Source organism: Microtus pennsylvanicus, chromosome 4 (assembly GCF_037038515.1).
Source record: "Microtus pennsylvanicus isolate mMicPen1 chromosome 4, mMicPen1.hap1, whole genome shotgun sequence".
Taxonomy (NCBI): Eukaryota; Metazoa; Chordata; class Mammalia; order Rodentia; family Cricetidae; genus Microtus; species Microtus pennsylvanicus.
The window spans coordinates 137,756,172-137,778,626 of NC_134582.1; the positions used below are offsets into that span (position 1 = coordinate 137,756,172).

The following is a 22,455-nucleotide window of genomic DNA, read 5'->3' on the forward strand; positions in this document are numbered from 1 at the left end:
CTGTCTACTGTATTGGAACATTTTCTAGCTTAGTACCAAACTCTTCACATCCTAGAAACACTCAAAGTTCCAGAGTTGGGGACCAACTACTCTGTCTACATCCTGTTCCTTGACATCTCATGTTTAGATTCTATAGGAGAGAAGGGGGAAGAGCAGGACCAGGGTCAGGCAGGGTTGGTTGGCATAGTAACCCTGCTGATTGGACCAGGAAAGGCTATTGCTTCATGAAGGACAATGCCTCTTTTCACCATGGGTTCCAGAGAGTAAACTCAGGTCCAGCCAGACAGCAAGTGTTATTACTCACTGAGCCACCCTAACCACCTGACCTTTGCTTTTTCTCATTTCATCCTTTTCACTTGTGGAATTTAATCTTTCGGAGTTATGGAAGCTCCTACAACAGTGTTATTCACACTGGGGCTCACCCTGTATTTAAGTATTTTATTCCACTCATTTTGATGTAGCTGGAACTTGGTCAAGTTTGGAGAGATATATTTAAAAAGGAAAACAGCAAAAGCAGGAAAATGAAGAATTTTAAGTTCTAGCATCATATAGGAACCTGAACTTCACCTTGCTGTCAGGTTGCACCGTGTAGCATGAGTCAGTTGAAGAAAGAAGGCAGTCCAAGATGAAATTTTCAGGCCTGTGTGGCAGCAGGAAGGTCCAGCCTCTTCTGCTGGATGGAACCCTGAACAACCATACAAAGGCGTACTTACTGAAAATTACACAAACTATTTCCTCATACCAAGGTCCCTAATCTAATTTACAAGTCTTTCTAAAGGAGAGCATCTCGTGCCCCCAAGACTCCAGTCCTTAATTATATATTGTTTGCAATATACAATAACACAAGAGCCTCAGGTGTGCCTGAGGCATCTGTGACCAAGGTTGTGGGAAAGCTAAGATGCCCCTTCAGCAGAACAAGCACTGTTTTCCACAGGATTCAAGCCCAAGGTCAAAGGACTTCTAAAACATGATTGTCCGATCTAATATCTACCCCAGATACAGTGACTCTGCTAAATTCCCTCAACACCTTGCCCTAAAATCTGCAAAGCTGAGTGGCTACAAGATTTGTATGCAATGGGGGACACTTCCCTACCCGTCCACCCACTGTGCTGGGAATGTGTCCTTCCTAACAAAAACTGTTTCTCTCTGGGCAGTGGAGCTCCTTCTTGGTGCTGTGGGCTGAGATGTTGAAAATATTAAAATTACAGTTGAAGGGACTCTAGCTATCCTGAGCAGAGCAAACATGGCTCTGGAAGGATTTGCCCTTCCCCTAGTCCCCCTGCCTTGCTAAAACCCTTAAGATTACATTCCTAAAGCTGGTCACCAAAGTCTATTCCCTTATTTGACTACTTCCTCCTCCTGAAGCTGACTACCAAGGTATTGAAGTTTAGCAATCAAAAGTCCCTTTTGGCTCACCAAATTAGCATGCCCAATTAAAATTAAACACCTTATCCTAACTTAGGGTTTCCCCTTTTACCTTTATAAACTGCCATTTGCCTATGACCATGTCTGGCTCCTCTCTATCCAGAGGCAGTTCTTTGTCTCTCCAGGGCAAATATCCCTGACCCCTGACCTCTTTCCCTTGTTCCTTTTCCCTTCTCCCCAGTCCTCTATCTCTTGTCTCTGTCTCTTATTACCAGCTCTTTTTCTCTCTGGGGAAAGTAGATCTCCTTTGTGTGAGAGTTTGGTCTTGGAGTGTCTTGGAGTGAATGCTAGTAACGGTCTATACTAACTTCTGAGACACATGACTGTTTTCACAAGGTCTAAGGACCTTGAGGATATAGAGTTTGAGTTCCTGAGTCCTTGGGTGACTCCAGGTGCTCAAACACCCAAACCCTTTGAGCACAGTAGCCTATGAGCTCTTCAGTGCTCAGCCCAGCTGCAGGCCCATTATGTGAGAACTTTTCCTGGGTAGACACAACACTCACATCCACTCACCCTAGATAGGGAACCCATGAGAAGGTATAGAAAACACTAAAGTCCAGCTGGGTAAACTATGAGTTTTACTGGGGTTATTTGCAGGAGTATGGGTGAGGGGTTACTTACAGGATCAGAAATGACTCAAAGGCAGCTGAATCACCAAGGCCCACCCCAGCACAGGTGACAGCTCACAAAAGCTGGGAAGCTGGAGCACACTGCACAGCCTGCAGGCAGCCCAACAGGTTGGAGTGTGTCCTTTCCAGGTGACTCAGTTGGTCTAAACCTCTTCAGCTCATCTGGTTTCTGCTTCTTCCAGGCAGCTGCTCTGGTTCCAAAGTCTCTTTGTAGCTTGGCTTGTCTAGTGTCTTCTTTGAAGCTTGACTCTGCTCTTCTGAGAGGGACTCTCAGCCTTCGTAACTTACTCTGGCAGGGCAGGGGAGGAGTCTAGTGAATGTGCTCAGTATCAGGGACTTCCTGAAGCTCTTTGGAGTTGTTCACCTTCCTCCTTAAGGAGCTTCCCTGCAGGATGGAATTTTTAATTTCATAGGAAATAGTTAACAGCAAAATCTCGTTTGATGTTGGTTGCCCCTTACCTTCTTAATAAGAGCTCTACTTCTCCAGACATCAGGGGTTGGAGAGGAAAGGCTGATTCCCTTGTGGGGCTTCTTTCATGTTCTGGAGTCCAAGGCTCCCTTCAGGTTGGAGAATGATGGGCAGAGTGTTCCTCCTTGACAGGACTCCAGGCAGCAGGACTTGCACCCTGTGCTGAGTTCTATCCCGGCCCCTCAAGAACAAAGCCAGAGCCGGGTGATGGTGGCCTTTAATCCCAGCACTCGGGAGGCAGAGGCAGGCAGATCTCTGTGAGTTTGAGACCAGCCTGGTCTACAAGAGCTAGTTCCAGGACAGGCTCCAAAAACCACAGCGAAACCCTGTCTCAAAAAACAAAACAAAAAAGAACAAAGCCAGAGAGATGACTCCCTGAAGCTGATGCAAAGACTAGAAGGACTGATCTAGTAGGGAGACTTGTTGTGTGTTTCAGTTTCTCGACCTGGAAGCGATTCACCCAAAACCACTTAGATCCCCCGCCTTGCAGGGAATGGAAATAAGGAGCTGAAATTCCTGAGGTGGGGACAGAGGAGTACAAAGGTTGCTGAGGGTGGTATAAGGGTCTTTGTCTCTGGGCTTCACCAGGACCTCAGGGCGACATCCAGGGCCTTTGCTCTGATACCCCAATGTTATCAGGCAACCTTTTTCTGCAGCATAAACTGTGTAAACTAAGTCACTTGCCCAAAAGTTGAGTCCCCACAGCCTGCTCAAGGGCTCTTTGCTCTGTGTGACCTCTTCTGGGCCCCTCCCACCTCTTCTGAAGGCTGGCCCCCTTTATTTCCAGCAATGGATGAGCAAGCTCTCTGGCACTTCATTCATGACTTTATTCTCCATGTCAATGTAGCACAAAGAATCAGAGCAACTGGGGGGCCACTTGGAGCAATGGGTAAGAAGGAGGACACCGCTTATTAAGTTATAGTTTGCCCAGTGGTAGGGTAAGGCAACAGAGATGTGAACCATCTGTCACTTCGTGTCCTGGCTGTGTGCTGGGTTTCCCCTTGGTTCTTGCTCTCTCTAAGGCAATCTGGAATGAGAGCCTTTAGGGAGGGTTAGGGGCAGAAAATGAACCTGGAAAGCCATTTCCTCCAGACACCGTAAGGCTGATAGCAGCACCGATTGCTTGGGTCTGGGCGAGTTTACCTGTTCTGGTGAATTCCACCCTGCAAGTCCAGAAACTCAGGGACATGGTACACAGCTTGGCTTGCTCCGGGATAAAAGCTGTAAACCATACACGCTACGATTATCACTTGAAAGTTGCTGCCTGCAATCCAGACTCAGTTTGCGGTGGACCATAGGGCAGCCCTGCAGAACTTTATCTCCTGATCCCGAGAGGATGATACAGGGATCCAAGTGTAACTTTACCTTATGTAACCGTACAGTGGATGCATGCTGAGGACACTCTCAGCCACCCAAACAGGAAAATCACATGCTGGGGAACTCCTGAACTCCTCAGTTCTTAAGTTTCTGGGCTTTCCAGTCTCTCCTATAAGGAAGCGTAGAGGTCATGCTGAAGATATACAGGTACTACTTGAAATACAGCTCGGAGGAGGGTCCCCATTTGCTTTCACTAGTGCTTAAAATCCATCCACGGAGTGTCCAGTGAGAAGCTCAAATCTCCTTTTTATGAGCCCTTCACGTTAGAAAACCTGAAGAATGCATGAGGCTTATCTTGGATCCCATGCAGGTGGCCATGTGTGCTGGGGTCCCATAGACAATCCTGGCTTCTAATGGCCCAGCTCTCATGGTTAATAGTGCCTCCTTTCCTTCTCCCAGTAGAAGGTCCCTGCAGCACCTGACAGCATGTTGTCAAATGAGGTGGGAGAAGAGGCCACGCCTCACACCATCATTTCAACAGTTTCCCCAGCTGTTACACGTCTGTTCCCTATGACATACTGATGACACGTGCCTTCAGAACTGGGAAGCTAAACACTTACCCAACAGGGAGCCTCCCTTTTAAACATTTTTGTTGACTGGTTTTCCACTGTTTTGACTCAGTTATCAATGCTTCTAAAAGATCCATTTAAGGACTTTAAGCAAGCATTAATTATTTCTTTTGTGTCCAGATGTGAAATTACTTTAAACTATCTTGCTTTTAGCAAGAGTTAAAGAAAAAAAAGAGCTAAACAAATATCAAGGTAACTCCACTTAGGCCTGGCTCTGGCCATGATTTCTCTCTTGAGAAATTTGCATAAAAGAAGTTGATGTGTTTTCCCACTGCCCTGTAATTAAATAGGCTTGTAACAAATCATCCACAATTGTTTGTGATTGATCCCCATGTTAGCCGACTTCATGGAGATGCCGTTTTGAAAGCCAACATTCCAGTTCTGCAATGGATGGGCTATGACCGAAAAATCCCCTTTGTCTTCCTGCACTTCTGTTTCATGTAAAATGACATTTCTTTGTGTGTATGTAAGCTCATTTTAAGTCTGAATCCCAACAGATGAGAAAGGCTTGCACCTTTGCTGGGGTACAGCAATGGAGCTGGAAGTTGAACCCCCACAATCATTATTGTGGCTGTCTAGTTGACTGGAAGAAAATCAAATTTAAGTTCTTGCTTTCCCAGCAAGTTTTGAAGTACAGTAATAGGCAGATTGAATGATGATAGCAAAGTTTAAAGTTAGAAATTAAATTCTAAAAGTATAGTATACTTCTAGTTCAGAGATGTTTCTAGAACCAAGGACATCTCTCTAGTACCTGAGGTAACAATAGTGGTATTTTTCATGAAGATTTGAGTGCCAAGTTTGTGTAGATTACAGAATACAGCTACTGTTTCTTCTGAGAAACTTGACAGTAAGTGGAGAGCTCTTAATAAGGTCAGTGTGCCTGGAGAGAGATATGTGAATAGCTCACACAATGGCATGAACGGGGTCTTGGCAAAATATTTTCAGTTTCTGTTCTTAAACAACTGAAGTCCAGTGACTCACAGAGGCTCTGCCTATAATTGCCAGACTCTGGTCATGCAGAGGAGAGAACATTTCACCATCAGAACATGTGTAGATCACAGGCCTTGATGATGTAGGCCCACTGGCTTTCTCGTTTGCTTGTTTCTTTCCTGCATTCTACAGCATATCTGGAGTATCTGCAGAGGCAGCAGCAGCCTGCTTTTCCTTATGACAGAGAAACCAAAGCCACTTGGGCACACGGGCTGCTTAGAGTCTCAGGGGTGCAGAGAGGGTGGAGGAGCGTGCTCTGGCCCCTCCGGGTGCCCACAGTGGCCCAAACACTGCTCTCGAGCTTTGTTTGCTGCAGCACAGGGTGACGCAGCTCCTGTCCAGAAATCCACCTTTCCTACCTGCGTGGGATTAACGGAAAGGCTCCTGCTGGCTGCCGGCTGCATTTCCTTCATATGGAAACGTGTTCCTGTACTGTGTCAAGAGACAAACAGGAGCCACTGAGAGTGGGCTGTTCCCATAGGGCAACAGATTGGGTGGTATCAAAGCCTTTGGCCTCGTATTTCAATGTTCCCTGCTCCATTGACTCTGATAACTTGAAATCTTACAGCAATCATATAAGACTTGAGGGATGGCAAGATGGTTCAGCAGTTAGGAGTACTTGCTACACAGCTGTGAGGACTGAAGTTTGTGTTCCAGCACCACATACCAAGGTGGGCCTCCTGTGCTTGCCTGGAAAGCCCAGCTTCTAGGAGGGTAGACAGACACAGGAGGCTCTCTGGGGTCAGTTGCCTGGCAGCCTAGTCAAAACAATGAGCTCTTGGTTTAGGGAGAGACCTTGGGACTAAGGGGAAAAGTGATAGAAGAGACAGTAAATGCCCTCTTCCGCCCTCCAGGAACACACAGGCCTGAACATTCACATATCCAAGCACATATATACACACAGAAAGAAGGCCAGAACCATCCAACCCGAGACCTGTATGCAGAAGATTCTTCCTCATTGATGAACATTTTTTTTTTTTGGTGATGCTGCCACTCAAACCCAGGCCTTGAACAGTGTGGGCGAATGTTCTACCACTGAGCTGCCCTCAGATTTGTTATGCTCTTTAAAACAAGGTTTCGCTAAGTCATTCAGGAAGGCCTTAAACTCACTCTGTAGCCTGGGCAAGCCTTCAATTTGCCATCCTCCTGCCTCAGTAACTGGGATTTTAGTCCTATACCAGGAGAGTCCTTCTTTATGATTACTTTTACCTAAATAAGTGACCAGGATTATGGGAACAGCTGTCTTGATGATTTCCCAAGTAAGATCATGGGATGCTGCTGTTGCAAGGTCTTGGAGATTTCTAGCTATTTGCTGCCTAGGCCCACTCCTTGGCACTCAAAAGATGGCTCAACCGTTAAGAGCACTTGTGGCTCTTTCAGGGGACCCAGATTTTGCTCCTAGCATCCACATGGTGGCTCAAAACCATCTATGTAACACCAGTTAGAGAGGACCAATGCCCTCTTCTGGCCTTTGTGGGCACTGCACCAAAAGCGCACACATACATATGCGTACACATACGTTTGCGTACACAAGACACCCATACACATAAAATGAAAATAAACCTTTAAATATAAAATGAATCCACTGTCTATATTGCCCCTGCTAGGACACTGCTTGAGTTTTCTACAAACCTCCACATCCTCTTGGATTTCCAGAAAAAGCCTGGTTAGGAATGAGGGACTCTTCTCCTTGCAGCGTGGGTGTCACCCATGCCTTAACTGGTGGCACGCTCTTTTGTCTTTAACAAACTTCTACATTTTTATGTTTGAAGTGGCCAAAATATGTCCCTTCTGCTGCCAAGACACACAGGTGATTCAAGGCCACAATCCAGCCCAGAGGCCAGCCATTGTTCTGCGCACATTCCTGGTCTAAATCGGTGTCCAATCCTGCTTGAATGGACTGTAAATTGGGTGAAGGTATGACGGGCAGGATGACCATTGTCCTCTCTCCCTGAGATGATATGGGGCAGCAGATTAAAAGGTCGCACCTTCCAGGTTAGCTCTTGAGTTCTTTTCAAATCTCCATAAGAGCCGGGGCAAATGTTGCTTGGATTATTTTCCCATCTTTTTTGTGTGGACATTGTGCCTCCTATTTTCACTTTCTGGGAAATTCGCCAGCTTTCCAAGGACTGGGTAGTGAACAAAATAAATATTTGTAGGTGGTTTAAAAGGAGAACAAGTCTGTCGGATGTAATCCTGCCCATCCAAAGGAAAGCATTTTAATTGCCTTTCAGATGTTTTTAAGTAATTAACTTGAGCAACCCGGAAGGTCAATTTACTAGGTGGCTTTTCAGATTTGTGATCAAGAGGTGTGTGTGTATGGTTGTATATGGTGTGTGTCTGTTTGTGTGTCTGTGTTGGGGGAAAGAAAGGCGTCTTAGAAGTGAAGGTGAAAAAGAAAGAGAGGGAGGAAGGGAGGGAGGAAGGAAGGGAAGGAAGGGAAAGAAAGAGAAAGAAAGAAAGAAAGAAAGAAAGGAAGGAAGGAAGGAAGGAAGGAAGGAAGGAAGGAAGAAAGAAAGAAAGAAAGAAAGAAAGAAAGAAAGAAAGAAAGAAAGAAAGAAAGAAAAAGAACCAAAGCAAAGGGTTTAAAATCCGGGGGTTAAAGTCCTGGTAAGGAAGTGATTGAAACCGACCAGAGAAAATTACAATACTTCTTTATAGATGCTAATTAGTTCCCTACAGAGTTGGTGTGTAGAGTGTTTATTTCACAACATTTAGCATATACTTATCTTTAAAAAGAAAGAAAAAAACTTTTAAAGAGGTTTCTCATAACTTTGGAGGATTCAGCGGTTCGCTGCTTATTACTCAGCCTATCTGGGGGGCCTATTGGGCTCCTGAGATTCAAGAGGGCTGGGCCTGACTTGCAACAGCAGTTCCTGTCCCTTCTCCTGTGTGAAGTGTTTGCCTCGTCCAGGGAAAGCCGGCAGGCTGCGTCCTGGGTCAGCAGAGCGGTCACCTGTTGAGCGGCAGAGGCGGGGACAGCGGCCGCCTCCAGGGCACAGCCCCCAGTCCTGGCGACATCGGGCGGGTGGCGGACGCTCTGGGACCCGGGCCGAGAGAGGCCGGGCCCTGGAATGCGGTCTTCCCTGGCGAGGGAGACTTTGCACCGGAGTGGAGACTAGTTGGGGTGGGGTTTCGCCGGTCCTCTCCGCCCCACCCCCGGGCCCCCTTCCAAGCGCTTTCTGCGAGCTTTCCGAACTGCGCTCTGAAGTTTCCAGAGTGAGGAGCCTGGGCGGCCGGCAGGGACAATGGAAGAAAGCGAAGGCCAGAAATGTGAGCCGAACCTGCCTCCCTCGGCAGACAGCAGACAGATGCCCCGTAAGTAACAGTCCTCAAAGATGGAGTTAAACGCACGCTGCTTAGAACTGGAGACCCAGAGCCTGGCGCCACGAAAAGTCTATTTCTTTGCGGGGGGGGCGTTTGGGAGTGGGGGTGTGCGTTTTCAAACTAATCCCAGAGCTGTGGTTTCTTGGCTCTACTTTATTTGTGGCGAGATCTTCCTAAGTCGGGGAAGAGGCGGTGCATGGTGTCAAATTGGTCGAACAGTGAACAAGCAATTTGTGCGGGATCCCTAAGCAATGACAAATGAATCACCCGACAGCGTTTTGATAATTTCCCGGTGCTTCAGGAGGCTCTGAAAGGCAATTTTGCGCCTACCTTCAGGGCGCTGCGGTTCCATTCATTGGTTAGGAGTTTTAATGGGGGGGGGGGGTACTTCTTGTAGGTTACAAAGTTTTGCAGTGCTTTAGAGTTAAATTGGAGCTTAAGAATGTTTTTATTTTGCAGATCCGAACGGCAGGGGAGTACTTGAGCATCTGGATGATAGATAGAACTCTGGGGCTTTCTGTTTAAATGTAAAAATTGGGAGTTCTTAAAACAGCTTTCCTGTATTTTCTCCAGGCAGTTTCTTTTCTACATTGTGTTTATAATAGACTTTTCTTTTCCGTAGGGAATTTCCAGAACCTTATATAGTTCCAAATAAATCTTGCCGGGAGGGTGGGTAGCTGCAGACAGTGATGCTGGCGCCCATCGGCCCCTCTCACTGAGTAGGCTGTCGGGGCACCTACCACACAATCTTGAACCGTCCCTGCCCTACCCGTCCAGGTTCATGCAGGGGCCAGTTAGTAACACAAAGATGTGCGGGAGTGCAGAGCTGCGCACGGCAGCGCGTGGGAGTGGGGATTATGCACAAGGGAAAAGGTGTGTGTTTTTTTAAATTAAAAAAAAAAAGGAAGTAGCACATGACTCATCCACACTGAAAATGCAAAACCGAGCCAGACAGAAGAAAATACAATCAGCAGAGAGAAATCCCCCAGCCAATTGAAAAGGAAGCCTGTCTCTTAAATGCTCAATGAATCTCTGAGCCTGGGGGGCGTCAGTCCGCTCTTCTGAACGTCCCAGCGTTTAAGCTCGGTTTGAGGCTCCCGGGGTTGGTGGCGTCCAAGCTAAGCCCTCCTCCCCACTCACTCTTTTGATAGGGCCGATCTTCCTACAGGAATTCAACCTCTGGGACTGTCCTAAAAAAAAAAGACCCCAATTCTAGAGGGGGCAATTAGACCAGGACCAATTTAAGAACCAACTCTGAAACAAGCGGAGGAATTCATTGATGTTTCCGAGGTTGGGGTGGTCAGATCCTCTCTTCACCTACTGGTCCACTCCATGAATATTAAATTCCTGTTTTGTACCAGACGCTGGGGATCCAGCGATGCAGAACCCAGATGAAAAACAGTTCCCTTCATTGGACTGATGATGTTCTAAGGGCTAAGGGTGGGGCAGAAACAAATAATGAAAAAATAAGCCAAATGAGGAGCCTGTCAGATGGCTGGGATGTTGGATTTAGTAAATAAAGGGGAGAAACGATGAATCATTTTAATGCATACGTATTTCTTAAAGATTGTGTGGGATAGACTTAGACGAAAAATATTTTTTTATGCTCCTAAGCTTCCTATTTTACTGGAGATCCTTTGTTTTATCTGGTGATTCTGTTGGCTAAAAATAAGGCTATAGGGAAAAATAAGGGAAGAGCAAGGAAGTGGGGGTAAAATCAAGAATTATGAGAAAGCATGTCAGTGAGGTGACACTCTAGCAGAGATGAGAATAAACCAAATTCACAGCACGAGAGGGAAGAGCAGGAACTTGGGAGGAGGAGAGGAGGGAAAGGGGTTGAGAGGTCGCCCAGGCCGGATTCTGTAGGGCTTGTAGAACTGTGGGGAGGTCTTTGGCGCTTACTTCATGGGAGGTGGGGTGCTTCTAGCAAATATGACTTGCCTTTTATTTAAAGAAATTAATTTTAATTAATTAATTTGGTAGAGAACCTAGAACCGTAAGCCTCTTAGGTAAAAACTCAAGAACTCTACCAGGCTTTCTCGAAGGCACTTAGTGGCTGAGGAGTGGTGTGCAGCTTCACACAAGTGGACTGGGGGAGGGGCAGCGAGGCCTGTAAAGGAGGCTCCTGAAGCAAAACAGGCAAGAAAATTCTTGCTGCTTCAGGCTAGATGTGATAAGCAGCAGGCGATAAGAAGCAAGCAGATTCCTGACGTATACTGGATGCAAAGCCAAAGGAATTTGCTAAGATCAGATGTAGTGCTGAGTAGAAAAGAGAAGTCAGAAACACCTTCAAAATATTTGATCCAGGTAGCTGGAAAGATGGAACTGCATTTACCTATGGGGGAAAGCATTTAAGAGAAAGAGCTGGGGGTTGGGGAGCAGCATTTCCTTACTGTGTGTGAGGATTAAGAAAAGTACACAGGTGTTGGTCAGTGGGTTGCCAGGAGGACTGGAGACTGAGCTTTCCCTCCTGACTACCTCTGTGCTGATTGATGGCCCCGGGCGCCCAAGAACTAAGATTGCACCTGGGCCTTCAAGAAATGACAGGTTAGGGACATTGGAAGGGGGTGGGAAAGTAGTAAAAGGAGAGAGAGTCCCAGTTAGAATCTCAAGATTTGGTTCTGGCTGCTCCACACGAGCTTCATTGTGTCATTGCGTGTACGTCATTGCGTGTATGTCGTCGTATGTGCTTCTCTGAGTGTGTTTTACTGAGTGTGCTTCACCGCGTGTGCTTCACCGCGTGTACTTCACCGCGTGTGCTTCACCGAGTGTACTTCTGAGTGTGTTTCACAGTGTGTACTTCACCGCGTGTGCTTCACCGCGTGTGCTTCACCGAGTGTGCTTCACCACGTGTGCTTCACCGAGTGTGCTTCACCGCGTGTGCTTCACCGCGTGTGCTTCACCGCGTGTGCTTCACTGAGTGTGCTTCACTGAGTGTGCTTCTGAGTGTGTTTCACCGCGTGTGCTTCACTGAGTGTACTTCTGAGTGTGTTTCACAGTGTGTACTTCACCGCGTGTGCTTCACCGAGTGTGCTTCACCGCGTGTGCTTCACCGCGTGTGCTTCACCACGTGTGCTTCACCGAGTGTACTTCACCGCGTGTGCTTCACCGAGTGTGCTTCATCGAGTGTGCTTCACCACGTGTGCTTCACCGAGTGTACTTCACCGCGTGTGCTTCACCGAGTGTGCTTCACCGCGTGTGCTTCACCGCGTGTGCTTCACCGCGTGTGCTTCACCACGTGTGCTTCACCGTGTGTGCTTCACTGAGTGTGCTTCTGAGTGTGTTTCACCGCGTGTGCTTCACCGCGTGTGCTTCACTGAGTGTGCTTCTGAGTGTGTTTCACCGCGTGTGCTTCACTGAGTGTGCTTCTGAGTGTGTTTCACAGTGTGTACTTCACCGCGTGTGCTTCACCGAGTGTGCTTCACCGCGTGTGCTTCACCGCGTGTGCTTCTCTGAGTGTGTTTTACTGAGTGTGCTTCACCGCGTGTGCTTCACCACGTGTGCTTCACCGAGTGTGCTTCACCGCGTGTGCTTCACCGCGTGTACTTCACCGCGTGTGCTTCACCGAGTGTACTTCACCGCGTGTGCTTCACCGCGTGTGCTTCACCGCGTGTGCTTCACCGAGTGTGCTTCACCGCGTGTGCTTCACCGCGTGTGTTTCACCGCGTGTGCTTCACCGCGTGTGCTTCACCGAGTGTACTTCTGAGTGTGTTTCACTGTGTGTACTTCACCGCGTGTGCTTCACCGCGTGTGCTTCACCGCGTGTGCTTCACCGCGTGTGCTTCACCGCGTGTGTTTCACCACGTGTGCTTTACCTCGTGTGCTTCTCTGCGCGTGCTCCATTGGGGTGTGCACGGCTTTCTTAGGGTGAGCTGAAGGAGCAGCATCTCTGAGGCCCACATCACCCGCAGCCGCATGTGCTCATCTCCTGTGGATCGGTTTCCGCGGTTACAGTGTGGGGTTCCTGGGCCGGGACTGTGTCTCACGGAGTGACAGAAGGCCGACGACACTACTCCGGAGACGTTGTGTTATCAGGCAGCTGTCCACAGGGAAACCTTGAGTGAGCTTGTAACTCACACCTTTGAGAATAAAAGAGAACTCTATAAATAATTTTGCTGGGCAACAGGTGTAACTCAGAGCTATTTAAGAAAGGTGGCAGGCATATGGTCATCTCAAGAATCTGGGGAACAGTGATAGCACCCTGGGTTACGGACTTCCTAAACTTTTTTTGCCCCTGGAGTCTTTCATCTGGGAAGATTTGTATGACTCTGGATATATACAATTGTAAGAGAGGCATATAAATCAAACATTTACTGTAGCTAAATCATAAAGAAGATTATCTTAAAACAACCACTTTAGAACTGGAGAGATAGCCCAGTGGTTAAGGGCGTGCACTGCTGTCCAGAGGACTCAAGGTCCCTTGCTGAGGAGCTTACAAGTCCTCATAATTCCTGCTCCAAGGAATCCAATGTCTTCCTTTGCACTCTGGGCAACTGTATTCATATGTACAAATGCACAGTTATAATTAAAAATAAACCCTTTAAATAAATATCATAAACATCAATTAACTGTAAAAGAAAGTTCTTCTCCTCTCCCCCATTTTTCCTTTTTTGAGACAGAGTGTCACTAGTTAGCTATTCCTTATACAGACCAAGTTGGCCTAGAACTCACAGGAATCTTCTTGCCTCTGCCTCCTCAGTGTTGGAACTGGGATTAAATGCATGTGCTACCATGGTTGTGTGTGTGTGTGTGTGTGTGTGTGTGTGTGTGTGTGTACGTGTATGTGTGGTGTATAAAATATGATCATTTATTAAAGATGAAAACAAATTTGCACACTAACATGAATGTGCTTGTTTATTTTTATATAAGGATTTAAATCTTGGCTGAATATTTGATATGGCAAGATACAGAACATCTTTAAAACTTTTCAGTGTTGATAGTTTGATTTTATAATAGTGCTGAGAGCATCATGATACCAACATGTAGCACCAATGTCAAAAATATGTTTAAAGCCGTTTCAGAAATTGTGGAAATTCTGTTCCAATTCCAAGTCAATATTTGCTGAATAATTTTTTTAAAAAAATGAATCTCAAGTCAGCATCTCAAACATTCTAAGATAAAAATCACACATCCTACGATAATACATGTTGAAGACACACTAATTTGATACATGCTGAAGGATGACAGTAGGAAGCTATTTAAAGTCCTTATTTTTTATAATTAAACCATTCTTTTTCTATAAGAGCATAAAGCTTTGCATAAATAGCGAAAGCACTGAAATTCAAAACATACAGTAATTGAATCTGAGCCACAGTATTTCCAGAAGCATTTGCTAGCAAGTTGTGGCATGGTTGCAGATGCCATGTGAAGCGTGCGTGGTGTGTGTTCAGAACCAAGCAAGCACGCATGGTGTGTGTTCAGCACCAAGCAAGCACGCATGGTGTGTGTTCAGAACCAAGCAAGCACGCATGGTGTGTGTTCAGAACCAAGCATGCATGGTGTGTGTTCAGAACCAAGCACGCATGGTGTGTGTTCAGAACCAAGCAAGCATGCATGGTGTGTGTTCAGAACCAAGCAAGCATGGTGTGTGTTCAGAACCAAGCACGCATGGTGTGTGTTCAGAACCAAGCATGCACGGTGTGTGTTCAGAACCAAGCACGCATGGTGTGTGTTCAGAACCAAGCACGCATGGTGTGTGTTCAGAACCAAGCAAGCATGGTGTGTGTTCAGAACCAAGCAAGCACGCATGGTGTGTGTTCAGAACCAAGCACGCATGGTGTGTGTTCAGAACCAAGCATGCATGGTGTGTGTTCAGAACCAAGCAAGCATGGTGTGTGTTCAGAACCAAGCACGCATGGTGTGTGTTCAGAACCAAGCAAGCATGGTGTGTGTTCAGAACCAAGCATGCATGGTGTGTGTTCAGAACCAAGCAAGCACGCATGGTGTGTGTTCAGAACCAAGCAAGCACGCATGGTGTGTGTTCAGAACCAAGCAAGCACGCATGGTGTGTGTTCAGAACCAAGCAAGCATGGTGTGTGTTCAGAACCAAGCAAGCATGGTGTGTGTTCAGAACCAAGCATGCACGGTGTGTGTTTAGAACCAAGCATGCACGGTGTGTGTTCAGAACCAAGCATGCATGGTATGTGTTCAGAACCAAGCACGCATGGTGTGTGTTCAGAACCAAGCAAGCATGCATGGTGTGTGTTCAGAACCAAGCATGCACGGTGTGTGTTTAGAACCAAGCATGCATGGTGTGTGTTCAGAACCAAGCAAGCATGCATGGTGTGTGTTCAGAACCAAGCATGCATGGTATGTGTTCAGAACCAAGCATGCACGGTGTGTGTTCAGAACCAAGCATGCACGGTGTGTGTTCAGAGCCCAGGATCCTGGGAAACAAAATGCAATGTGAGTAAGCGCTGCCAGAAACCTCTCCGATTCATTAGAACTTGGTTTGTTTTGTTTTAAACATAGTCTCACGTAGCCCAGGTTAGCTTGAACTTTGTACGTGGCTGAGTATGACCTTGAGCTCCTGACCCTCCTGCTTCTACCTAATAAATGCTATAATTACAAGAACACATCACCATGCCTGGTTTTATGTTTGTTGCTGGTTTACTTTTTATTTATTTATTTATTTATTTATTTATTTATTGTGTGTGTGTGTGCACGCCTGAGTCTATGTACCACGTGTGTGCCTGCTACCTGTGGAGGTCAAAACAGGGTGTGGAATCCCTTGGAACTAGAGTTACAAATTTGTGAGCAGCCATGTGGGTGCTAAGAATCAAACCTGGCCTCTGTGAGAAGTGAATGCTTTTAACGTCTGAGCTATATCTTCAGCCCCTGATTATTCATATATGATTTTGAATTAATTGTTGCTTGTTGCAGGCTTCAAAACCCTTCACTGTTGCTAACTTCTTTCATAGCTCCATATTTAGTTCTGTGACCCCCATAGGTGTTATGGTAAAAATAAGTTGCTGCAGATTCCCGAGTGGCGGCAGTGGGCAGCAGGCACGAGGCCATGGCTAGCCATGAAGGCAGCCAGGAAGGGAGCCATGTGGCAGGTCAGAGACTGAGACAGATAGGCACGCCATGCAGAGTGAGGTTGGATATTTATTTAGTGGGTTATGGAAAGGGAGGGGAAAGGGGAGAAGGGGGAAGAGCAGAGAGAGGCAGAGAAAGAGAAATGAGGGGGGAGTGGGGAGAAGGGAGAAAGGCAGAAGCTGTCTCTTTGGGAGAGAGACTAGAGGTGGAAAGGAAAACATGAAGGTGGGGGAAAAAGGGAGTGGGTGGGGCTTGTCTCTTAAAGGGACAGGACAGATCATTACAATCGGTCCAGAGTGTAAAAAGCTGTGTGTTTTTGGCAGAGAAGGCATTTGGTAGCTATTGGTGTAATTTGTTTGAGATGGGGTCTCATGTAACTCAGGCTGGCTTTGAACAAATGTGGTTGAGGCTAGACTTGAACTCCTGATCTTCCTGCCTCCTGCCAAGTACTGGGGTATGATGTGTTTCCTCATGCCTGGCAGTTGGTGGAATTTGAATCTGTGTCTTGTTTTTTTTAGAGGCCATGGTCTCTTAGTGTGATCCTTAGGATGTTGCCCACAACAGAAGTTCCTGTTCTGGCTTTTAAAAGCATTTTGAAAACTATGCCGGAGTCCATCCACCTGCTTGCCTCCTCTGGCCAGTGACTGGCAGCCTCCTGTGGAGTACCAGCCTAGGGAATGAGAAGCATTCAGTCTGCGCTCTGAAATAGCCCATTCCGTCTCCATCCCGTGTCTTCTTTCATTCTTCAGAGTACTGCCTGACACTCAGATCGCATATTAGTGCGTTTGCTGACTGTCTCTCTAATCATCACGGGGATGCTCCTATTCAGGGAGAGATACAATCTATCTTGATCACTGCTCCACCACCCTCCTACTCCCTCAGCGTTTGGAACAGGCATTTCATCAATATTTGTGTGAATGAACAGTTCACTCTGTCAGTTAACTTGAATCCACACAAGAATGCTTTTCTAGATTAGGAAGCAAGCTGTTCCTATTTTGTATAAAATCTATACCAGGAATTGTATTTCATCCTTGACATTATTTTTTTTTAAGAAATGTATTTATGTGTAGGAGTGCTTTCCTGCATGTGTGTCTGTGCACCCCATGCCTACCTGGTGCCCACAGAAGCCAGAAGAGGGCAAGGATCTCTTGCATCTGGAGTTACAGACAGTTGTGAGCTGCCACGTGGGTGCTGGGATTTTAATGTGGGTCCTCTGGGAGCTAGCCAATGTTCTTAGCTCCTGAGCTCTCTTCAGCTCTCCCACTACTACTGCTACTACTATTATTATCATGAATATGTGTGATGCGATTGCAGATATACCTTGCTCCCTGTGTAGCGGTCCGAGGACAGCTTGTGGACTTAGTTTTCCCCGTCCACCATTCTACAGCTTCCAGGAATTGAGCTCAGGTGGCCGGGCGTGCGAGCACTCCTCTTTTGAGCCATCTTGCCAGCCCACTGACCTCAGTTTATAAGGTCTTTTATAGGGATGCAATGGCCCCGTTTCGACAGTAATTCCTGTACAAGTTTGTATATGGTGATATCTCTGTAATATTGACAAGAGGACCGGAAAACCAAGGGACACTGAACTGAGTGTCCAGTAAACATGGCCATTATTCAGGCCCAGTGTTCTTGGTGGCTTTATATGGTCAGGGTCAGTTTCCTGGTCCCACATACTGGAGAGTGTTGCCCTTGAACTAACCCTTGGGTGCCCCTTTGCCCCATCAGCACACTGTCCTTTTGGAGGTGTCTCCTTCCCATTCATCTGGTGAAGTGAAGACAGATACCCTGCACGATTATTTAGGAGACCCAGGGGTCAGGAATGAAGGGATTCTTGTTACTTCTGCCACATTCCACTCACTGGAATTAGTACAGGGTTCCAGATAGACGGAGAGTAGAAGGATTGGACTCTGCCTGTGTGGGCAGCCCAGGGGCTGTGTCCATTCCAATAGAGTGCAGTGGTTGTCACAGTAAGTGGTCACCCAAAGGCTTCACAGCCAGGCAGCCTCTCCTTGAGGACCAGTGCTCTTTGGCAAGATTGGAAAGCTCCATCTTTCCTAGTGTGAGGGCCCACTGGCTGTAATCCTAGCATTTGGACAGCTGACTCCAGAGGTCAGGATGCACGAGTCTGGCCTGGGCTGCAGAGACTGTCTTTAAAGAAACAAAACAAAAACCAATCACAACACTGCAACTATGAAGTGAGGAGGAGCTAAAGATGTGGGGTAGTAGGCAAAGTGTCTGACTCACAAGCAGAAGGACCCGACTTTGGATCTGCAGAACTCGTGTAAATAGCTAAATGTGGTGCACTTGCCCATGGTCTCAGCCCTGGAGCTGGAAACAGGAGGGTCTCCAGGTTTGCTAACAGCCAGACTAACAGAATTTGATGAGCTCCTGTTTTTCTACCTCACAAAACACAAGGTGAGGCATGGTAGAGGAAAATACCTACCCTTTATCTCTGCCTTCCACACAGGCGTGTACAGACACATTCACAAATACAAGTGTGCATATACCATATGCAAACACATACAAAGGAGTATGTGGACTACCTAATATTTAGCAGGGTATGTGTGTGTGTGTGTGTGTTAGATAACCATCTAAGACGAGAGTTCATGCTCTATTACACAGCAGCCCCAGCTGACCTGGAATTCACTATGTAACCTAGGCTAGCTTTGAACTCCTACCTCAGCCTTCTGAGTGCTGAAATGGTAAGCATGAGCCACTGGACTCCCTGACCTTGACCAAGGAAGAAATTCTCAAAGAATTTTAATTCAATGGTAGAGTGCATATTTAGCATGTACAAGACTCTGGGTATAATCTTCAGTACAAAAAACAAAATTAAAAGCAAATAAGATAAAACAAAATAATTATCCCAAGAAGATAGCTGCACTTGCACTGGTTCCCAGCAGGTTGTGGAGTGGCCAAATGATGCAAAGTCCCAAATCCCTCACCGTGTCATCTGACTCAGCCAGAGTAACCAGAGCATGGCAAAGACACCGGCTCCCACAGTCCGGCAGTTGCCTGTCTGCCGAGCTTCTATGTGGACGGCTCCTTGGGATGCTTGCCTTCCTATAACCTCCGCCTTTTTGCATTCAGCCTCCCCAGACCCTCTCTGCTTTTCATGTCCAGGAAGCGGACTCATCCCTGCTGGAGTCCCCCCGGTCTCTGAGGAGCAGCTCTTTTGTCCGCCTGCCCTCCTCCTCCCCACTTCTGCTCTGGAGTATCTTTAAGGGCTGGTTTTCCATTGGAAGCTCTTGCTTGCTCTTTGTCCTGCTGGAAGTGGGCTCCCTGGAAGAGCTTGGGAGGAGCAGGAAGAGGAAACAGGGCTGCCTTTCAGCTTTGCCCAGGCCTTGTCTTCAGGCTACAGCTTCACTACTTTGTTGGACAAGGAGTCCCAGAATAGCAAAGAGTAGGGCACACCCATATTTACATCTTAGCACTAAAGTTCTTTCCAAACAAGAAATAGAACTGCCCTTCTGTTTGGCAGCTTGAGAGCCACACTTCTGCTTTTCTCTATTCATACGGATAATGAGGAATTGACCCACTTGGGTCTGACACCGTGACTGTGGAACTCTGACAAAATGCACTGTGCCCGTTCCTTCTCTTGGTTATGATGCCCCGTCTGACGTTACGCTCAGCTAAAAGGCCGCATTCTCCCCACATGACTACAATGGTCCAGATGCCAGTTCTCCTTCAAGAGTCTGGCAGCTTCCAAGAACAGAGGAAAGGGCCTACGTGACGATGAGGAGTGTGAAGTGGTTTTGTGTGGACAGTGTTGGTTTGTTCGGGCGCTGATTCCTGGGGCTGGGACAGAGGCAGAGGGGACTGGTGGAGCAATGGATGAGGGTGATAAGACAAAGGTGGGCTCTGTCCACCAGGCAGCCTGCATAAGCCTTCCTTCTTGCTAACTGCGGGTGCTGTTTCTACTCCTTTAATCCAAGACATGTTCAACCTTGTTAGACAGCTGGAAAATTATTTAGAAATCCACAAAAATGTGAAAGAGATAGAGAAGCAGTGTAAAGTTGAAGCAACTTCCCTCATAACAAGCATCAGGTAAGGCTGAGAGTTTGAAGTCCAGGCAGTGGGATGGCGAAGAGGATAATGTGCACTGTAGGTTGACAGTGACCTCTGGACCCTACTTCTCTGTGGTCTCTCAGTTTACTTCAAGAAAGAAAGTGGGAGACTCCATAGTCTGTGGGGCTAACTGTTCTTGTTGTCTCGGCTGACCCTGCTGGTCCCTGGATGGAGCAGCTGTGTTGCTGAAAGCCTATGAGTTCAACAACGTGTCTTCCGCCTGTCTGTCTGACTGGTTATGTGTGACTCTTTTTTATATTTTTTTATTAAGTATACAGTGTTCTGCCTGCATACATTCCTTCAGGCCAGAAGAAGGCACCAGATCTCATTACAGGTGGATGTGAGTCACCATGTGGTTGCTAGGAATTGAACTCAGGACCTTTGGAAAAGCAGGCAGTGCTCTTAACCACTGAGCCATCTCTCCAGCCCTGTGTGTGACTCTTTATCCATATGTCTGAAAAAATAGCCTTGCCAGAGATTCAGATTGTTCATTAAGCTAGCTGGGAATTGAACTCAGGACCTTTGGAAGAGCAGGCAGTGCTCTTAACCACTGAGCCATCTCTCCTGCCCCGTGTGTGACTCTTTATCTGTATATCTGAAAAAATAGCCTTGTCAGAGATTCAGATTTGTTCATTAAGCTAACTGTCCTGGATAACTTTCCCATGGATTATTTTAATGTTGTCGAAAACAGTCTTGAAAAGCCACAGGGCTCTATCACTCACATGATGGTTTTGGCTAATACAAAAGTACATGTGCAACACATACCGTACAAAAGAAGAAGTTGAACATCTTCGTGGCACGTGCTCTTCTCGGCCTGAGATATGTTCTTTCTGCTCTTAGCTTTGTTTTTTGTGGTGGTCTTGTGGCTCTGACCCAGAGCCTTGCATATCCCAGGTAAGATTTTCACCTCGAAGTTCCATCTTCTGTCCTACATTCTACTCTTTGTAAAAACTCCATGACTTCTGAGTTATTAGGGAAGAGAGGCTAAAAAAAAAAGAGAAAAATAAAGATATTATTACTTGATAAAGATTATTCTTACTAACTAAATAAAATTATACTAACCCCTTAATACCTTCTTAACTATTCTTAAATGTTTATTTGCCTTCTCCCTCTCTAAGCTTACTGCTGAAACTAGTAAAAGTTAATAGTAACTAATTGGACTGTAGGAGTGGGTGCATGCGGAAGAATTGTTCTTTGGGCACATTGAGCTTGGGAAGACTAGAACAGGAAAACTAGCCAGAGATGAAATAGTTTCCTTTTCTTGCTAGCTGGACTCTGTACTTGGAGATCTTCTATACGCAGAAGCCTCCAGAAAAAGAGAGGGTAACAGTGTTAGGGTGCCAGTGCCCTTGCTTCTAGGGAACTGATTTATGTCTAAACTATGGACAGCTGTTGCTTTAAAAAAATTGCTAAACCAACCAACCAAATAAATAAATAAATAAAAATTACAAAGCCTCGTGGTAGTGGCATACGCCTTTAATCTCCACACTCCACTTGGGAGGCAGAGGCAGGTGGATCTCTGTGAGTTTCAGGATGCCAAGGCTACACAGAGAAACCCTGTTTTGAAAAACAAAAATTATTATAATGGTGGAGGGGATGCACATGTGCCTGTAGCAGTCAGGAGACAGCAGACAGAAGTCAGTTTTTTTATTCTACTGTGTGGGTGCTTGGGCTTGAACTCACACCTTTGGTCTTAGTGGGAAATTCCTTAACCAATTGAGCCTACTTTTTCTAGAAAGGCTGTGAGGACAGGGTGATGGTGACACACACTTTTAGTCCCAGTACTTGAGAGGCTGAGGCAGGAGGATCTCTGAGTTCAAGGACAGCCTGGTCAACGTAACAAGCTCCAGGCCAGTCAAGGTTACATAGTGAGACCCCGTCTCAAAACGAAACAGAACAAAATCAAAGAAACAAAAGACTATGAAGAACCGTGTTCTTGAATTTTTGCAGCTTCTCGATGTTTGTTACTTTCATCCCCATCCTAAAAAACCGAAAACAACAGAACAAAGAAAAACAGGGTCAGAAGGATCTTTAACTTGCTTTGAACCCTAAGCACTAACCTCGTAAGCCCTCTTTGATCTGTTCTAAGGATAAGCTAACAGGACTCTGAAAGGCCACCTTTATGTTGGAAGTCATCTACTTAGGTCAGAACTATCAAAACATATCCATGGCGCTTCTCTTTCTACATGTGTTTTAGATGAAGTCGTTTGGGGGAAAATATGACCGAACCTTCATTGTATGGCTCCCCATTACCTTCCATGATAGTCCCCTTGCCTGGCTTTTGATGATAATGGAGAAATGGAACTCTCCAGTTCTTCGCTGGTGCCAGTGATCTTCGGAGGATTATATAGCTTCCTTTCCTCTTGGTGCTGGCCCACACGTGTCAGAACCATCTTCAGAGTATAAAAATTATAAAATCCTCTTAGTAGGTTGAAACTATAATGGAAAGTGTTCAAATAGTCAGAATTCCTGGGGTTACCTCTGCTGTGATTATAGACACAGGAGCAGTTACCTGCAAACACCTGCTCTGGCCACACTTACTCATTTGTAACAAACTCAATGG

At 46.4% G+C, this 22,455-nt stretch overlaps 1 protein-coding gene across 23 annotated transcripts in view; it reads left to right on the forward strand.

The window, feature by feature from the left end:
• Positions 1 to 22,455, forward strand: part of Kiaa1217 (KIAA1217 ortholog) — an 812,359-nt gene that overhangs the window by 509,294 nt on the left and 280,610 nt on the right. For 6 of the 23 annotated variants that reach the window (XM_075970625.1, XM_075970605.1, XM_075970607.1 and 3 more), the window contains exon 1: positions 8,621 to 8,777. The exons of the other annotated variants lie outside the window; for them this stretch is intronic. In XM_075970625.1, the coding sequence (XP_075826740.1) occupies positions 8,708 to 8,777 (70 nt within the window). In that variant the 5' untranslated portion in view covers positions 8,621 to 8,707. Of the gene's footprint in view, positions 1 to 8,620; positions 8,778 to 22,455 lie in introns of those variants that run through there. 23 annotated transcript variants of the gene reach the window in all.